The sequence below is a fragment of the Eptesicus fuscus genome, chromosome 7 (genome assembly GCF_027574615.1).
Source record: "Eptesicus fuscus isolate TK198812 chromosome 7, DD_ASM_mEF_20220401, whole genome shotgun sequence".
In the NCBI taxonomy this organism is placed as follows: domain Eukaryota; kingdom Metazoa; phylum Chordata; class Mammalia; order Chiroptera; family Vespertilionidae; genus Eptesicus; species Eptesicus fuscus.
In genome coordinates, this window is record NC_072479.1 from 36399498 (window position 1) to 36405497 (window position 6000).

Here is a 6000-nt window from a genome sequence, read left to right on the forward strand (position 1 = left end):
TCTGGAGGAAAGGAGGCCCACATGCATTTTTAACTTTTAACAAAATGTGTGCGCATGTACACACACTCACCATCTATCCTGAGGGATCTGGAGGACTTTGCAATGCTCTATTTTGTATTCCTCTTTACTTTGTGGCCTAGCAAAGCATCAAGACCATACTTAGATGCTCAATAAATACTCCTCAAATCATAGCACACATCTTTAACCCTTTGCACTCGCTTGCTTTTTTCTCGATTCCTTTATTCTAATGCTAACCATGTCGAGTCACACTCGACATCCGAGTGCAAAAGGTTAAGAAAATTAAATAGTGCAAAAAGGCTTGTGATAGAGTCCTCTGCCCATCTTCTCCTCAATTCCCAATCAAATTTAATTTTCTTAGCTTCTTAGTCAGTTGCTTTCATATCTAATTCTAGAGGCCTGGTGCACGGATTCGTGCACCACGGGGTCCCTTAGCCTGGCCTGTGCCCTCTTACAATCGGGACCCCTTGGGGGATGTTGGACTGCCGATTTCGGCCCAATCCCCGCAGGCCTGGCTGAGAGACCCCACCGGTGCACGAATCCGTGCACCAGGCTGGTTTCGCCCCAATCCCCGCAAACCAAGCCGAGGGAACTCTCTAATATATATATATATATATATATATATATATATATATATATATATATATATATCCCTAATACGCAAATTGACCGAATGGCCAAACAACCAAACAACCATTCACTATGACGTGCGCTGACCACCGGGGGAGATGCACAGAACATGGCAGGCATTGGCTGCAATGGGATGCTGGAGCAGGTAAGCGGCAGAGCCATACCAAGCCGGAGCACCGGTTGCTGTCATCAGACTGAGCCTCTGGTGATTACAGAAAATTCTTTGCTCCCACATGCCGCAGTCCTGCCCGTCATTCACACCTGCTGTTGTCACTGGCCCCACTCGCACCCACTGCCAGCATCTGCTGCCAGCCCCGATCGCTCAGCACCATCAGCAGGTGCGAGCAACAGCTGCCAGCCCCAATCGCCCCTCAGGGCTTCTCCACCTCCCCCTGCTCCTGAGGGGTGATCGGGGCAGCAGCCTCTGCTCACACCCACTGCCAGCGCCAGCCCCACTCTCACCTGCAGCCAGCATTGGAGCCGCCACTTGCACCTGCTGCCAGCACTCAGGGCCGGTCCCGATCGTTCGGCGCCGTCAGCGGGTGCGAGCGGCGGCTGCCGGCCCCGATCACCCCTGAGGGTTTCTCCACCTCCCCCTGCTCCTGAGGGGTGATTGGGGCAGCAGCCGCCACACACACCCCCTGATGGCGCTGGCCCTGCTTGCACCCGCTTCTGGCGCCAGCCCCAATCGCTCCACGCCATCAGCGGGTGTGAGCGGGGCCAGCGCAGTCAGCACGTGGGAATGGCGGCAGCGGGAGCAGGGCTGCCAGCAGACAAGGGACCAGGGGCTGCAGTGGGAAAAGATGGGCAGAGGCATGGAGGATGGGCCGAGACCCGCCCCTGTGCCCACCACAGCCTCGCAGCCCACAGTTCCTTTCAAGGTACACAAATTCGTGCACTGGGCTCCTAGTATGTATGTAAGATCTTTGGTTAATCTCTTCCTGCCCTCCCCCCATCCCCCTTCCCTCTGAGATTCATCAGTCTGTTCCATGTTTCCATGCCTGTGCATTGAGTGTCTGCCCCCTTGTGGTCAGTGCACATCATAGCTACCGGTCGAACAGCTGAATGGTCGAAAGGTCGCTTAGGCTTTTATATATATATAGATGTGCACACTACTATTACTTGAGATATTAACTTCTTACCACAACATTAATAGCTAACATTTATAGTGTTATTAAATGCCAGACACAGAATTTTGTATACATTATCTTATTTAATCTTCACAACAACTGAACTTTGTATATATTATCTTATTTAATCTTCATTTTAGTCTGGAAAACTGTGACAAGTTCAGTAATTTGCGCAGGATCACAGCTAGTAAGTGACGAACTTAGGATCTGAACCCAAGCAGCCCAACATCAGCCCTCACACTTTTAACCTATCTGCTCTTATATCTACCCACTTCAGAGTCAACTTTTAAATACTTCTGGAATAATTCTCTCAAATTAAATAAAAACAAAATATTAAACACAATAAAATGGCATTTTTCGCAACTAAATATAATTTTTTGGTTCTACAGGTCAGTAATTTTCAACTTTGGCTTTGCCACAATCCCATGAGGTAACCAATTAGTTGCATTTTCATTTTATATATACTGACTCAGTGGTTACTATGCTTAAGGTATAATATTTATAAATCTAAATTATAATTTTATGACCTATAACCTTTTTGCTAAATAATAAAAGGCATGAGATCCTAAAGATTACCAGAAAGATACATTTTGAAGGGAAAGAGTGTGCCAGTAACCTATCAGAAGGAGAAACACAATTTTCAAAGTAATTTTGTATCTGCTTTCTGAAAGCAAATGAGTTATTTTTTGTGACTGTAAACATGTGTATCTCTAACTACACAATAGGGGGGAAAAATAGTAAAGGAAAAGGCAAAATCACTTTTACTAAAGAAAAGCTTCAAAAAATAGATTTTATAAAATACTAGAGACCCAGTGCACTAAATTCATGCACTGGTAGGGTCCCTAAAGGCTGCCAACTGCTGCTGGTACACCCTTCCTTCCCCCGGTACTCCCTTCCTTCCCCAGGCAGCCGCCAGCGAGGGCCTCCCTCCCTTCTCCTGGCCAGCCCCACCCCCTGGTCAAACTCCCGGAAGAACTCCAGGTCAAGGGGACAATTTGCAGGCTACACTTTTATTATATAAGATGTGAAGACAAGAGATGTAGTAGTACTTTGGTTTAATATTCTAAACAACAAAAAATGAGACTTGAATACGAACAAAATTAATGTGAAACAAAAAAAAAAGTGACCATTAAGAAAATGAGAAACTAGAGAGAAGGCAAATTGAGGGGGAAAATGAAGCAAGCAAGAGATGAAAGCCCTAGATAATCTCGGCAATTCAGTTCAAAGCTCAGATCTTGCTAAAATAGCCCCTATAATAATTCTCTGATAGAAGAGAGTATTGTGGCCTCATTCTAGGAAAGAACTGAGATGACTTCCAGAGGATGTACTAGTGGGTGAAATAGATGACTGGTAATAGCAAGTCAGCTGAACCTGTAGACCAATATATTATGGCTTCTATCTCTCCACTAAAGTCTTTCTTCTAACCATTCTAGAAGAGAGAAATCTGACACTCCTTATCGGTTACACTACCCAGTTCAGCACTTATTTGGATTCTGTTAAGTGTTTCATATGCATATATCTTCCCAACTAGATCATTAACTTCTGGAGAGCAGAAGCTACCCCATTTATTTTAGTTTCACCCATATAACCCAGCACAGTGCTATGCATCTAGTAAATAGATGCTCAAACCTATGAATCTTGAAAAATCACGACATACAATCAGACCATTAGAGTTTGAGGAAATCTTAAGAGACTTATGTAGTCTGAACTCTGTATCTTAAAAGCACCAACACTAAAAGTAGTTAAATATCCACTAGCCTCAAGTCAGAGCTGGGATTAGCACCCTAATCCCCTGATAATCAGTTCATCCTTTCCCAAATAGTCTCTAATTTCCTCCATTATAAAATAAATAATCACCTATTTAATCAGAAAACAAAGTAATGGACCAGTATTCACTGTATGTCAAGACCTTTAGTAGATTTAACTGGCAGCCTATGTGCCTAGGTCTCTGAAGACTGCTTTACCCACATTATTCTATTTTATACTCAAAAGAACTCTGATAGGTATTATTAACCTAATTTTTAAAATGCAGGCAAAGTGCCCAACCAGCGTGGCTCAGTGGTTGAGCATCTCCCTATGAACCAGGAGGTCACGGTTGGATTCCCGGTCAGGGCACATGTCCAGATTTCAGGCTCAATCCCCAGTGGGGGCGCGTGCAGGAGGCAGCCGATCAATGATTCTCTCTCATCATTGATGTTTCTATCTCTCTCTCCCTCTCCCTTCCTCTCTGAAATCAATTTTTTAAAAAAATAAAATTTTAAGGGAAGACATATTCCTTGACAACATTTTCAATCCATCATCTGAAAACTACTTTGTCTACTTCCTGATATATTTTCAGGGCCTTGATATATTCTCCAATCCCAGGAAATGTTACCACATTGGTTAAAAAACAAATAACAAAAACATTAAAAAGGTATAGTCTTACTGTTCAGTTCTATTTGTCAGAAATCCAGAGTAGCCTTTTCTATTGCGACGACCCAGGTATATTCCTAGGGAAGTGTACCATCTCTTTTTGATTAATCAAAGTAATGAATACGAGCCTAGTTGAGTATTCGTATATGACATGGTTAAGTGCTTGTCTTTATTCACATCTTCCTAAATAATATAAGCATGCTACAGATCAAAACCCAGAAATAAAGAAAATTATTCTAATGCAAAGTAGCCAGGTACACACTTCTTATGTTCACCCCTCTACAACGCAAAGATGATCTTCATCCTTTAACCTCATAAAAACTACAGGGGTTCTTCAGGAAGCTTTGCCGCTGCCCATCCACACATCACTGTGGATCATGAAAAACGAGAATGCATCAAGCACTGCTTCCAGGCCTGAGCTAGCACTAGTTCAGCTATGAACTAAGAGGTAAGCAAGTCCAGAATGTGGCTGATCCTGGAGCGGGGGGCACTGTTTACTTGCAGGGGAAGAGACTCATGTGATGGGTAACGTGTTGCACTGTCCTCCCCGGCTCCAAAACAAAAAAATGAAATAAAATAAAAATGGTACTTTGACAAGCTAGTGGGGACGTGGGTCCATTCCCAAAAGTTTCGACCTCCCTTTTTAATTGCTTAAGAACAAATGCTCCAATAGGACATGGGATACAAGGTGTCTGAGGTGCTGCTTGTATGAGGTGCTCTGCTTACGGCATAACGTGGAAGGGCATCACTTTGCCCAAGAAACTGTGTTCTTCCTCTATACTCACCCCCCCCCAAAACACACACACACACACACACACACACACACACACACACACACACACACACACACAGTGAGCTACATGGGAGGAATTGACAGCGTCATTCACTGAGGCGAAGGGAAAGAAGAAATCAAAACTAGAGGCGCCTCCTCCTCTCCGGCGAAGCTTGGGGGCACGACTCGGGGCTTAAGGTGCGGCTCCCAACCAGCACCAGGCCCCCGCCGCCGGGGCACCGCGAGCAGCGCGGCGACAGAGCACAGCCATCACCGCCTCCAGCTCCGTCCTCCAGGCTCAGCCAGGGACAGCGTCCCAGAGCCCGCCCCGGCCGGGCCCGCCCCGCTATCTCCTCCCCCGTTATCCGCCCGCGCTCGGGCCTGGATTCGCCTCCCCAAACTTGGGCACGTTCCACTACCCCACACGCGCAGGCCAACGCCCTCCGCGAGCCCGAGGGAGAAACGCCCGGGGGCCCGAGGGCGAGGAAAGCGGCTCGGCGCGGCTCCTCACCTCTGGGTGGAGAAGAGGCACGCAGCCCGCTTCGGCCTCGTACTCGTCCGGGCCGTCCGCCATCTTGGTGTTAAATCCCTCCGCCCGCTGCATGCCGGGAGAAAGCGTTCACCCCCGCGGGGCTCGGGTGAGGCGGAGGGCGAGCGGCAGGGCGAGCGCGAGCCCGAGCCCGGCCGGCGGCGACGCGACCGCCTCCCTCTCCGGCCCCTGCCCCCCGGACGCCCCCTCTGCGCCCGCCCCTCGGAGGGCGCGGGTCCCTGCGCGTGCGCGCGAGCCGGGCCGCCCGGGCGGGAGCGCGCTCTGCTGCACTGCGCGCGGCGGCGGCGGGCGGACGGCTCTGGGCGTGGGCTGCGCTGCTGGGGGCGGGCCCCAGCCCGAGGCGGAGGTGCGCCTCTGGTCGCCGGGAGAAGGCGTCTGGAGGGCAACTGAGTCCTGAACGTGGGAAACCCAGCGGCCGCGGGGGAGCGGGGACGGCCCTGGAGCCGCGGAGCCGTGGTCGGGGGGCGGGGGGGGGGTGGACCCAGGCA

At 48.8% G+C, this 6000-nt stretch overlaps 1 protein-coding gene across 3 annotated transcripts in view; it reads right to left on the reverse strand.

Annotated features, from left to right (window-relative positions):
- Window positions 1-5763, reverse strand: part of ZDHHC17 (zinc finger DHHC-type palmitoyltransferase 17) — a 137526-nt gene extending 131763 nt beyond the window's left edge. For 2 of the 3 annotated variants that reach the window (XM_054718828.1, XM_054718830.1), the window contains exon 1: window positions 5474-5756. In XM_054718828.1, coding sequence (XP_054574803.1) covers window positions 5474-5566 — 93 coding nt within the window. In that variant the 5' untranslated portion in view covers window positions 5567-5756. Of the gene's footprint in view, window positions 1-5473 lie in introns of all 3 variants that reach the window. The other variant, XM_054718829.1, reaches the window with a different exon arrangement.
- Between the last annotated feature and the right edge of the window lie 237 nt (window positions 5764-6000).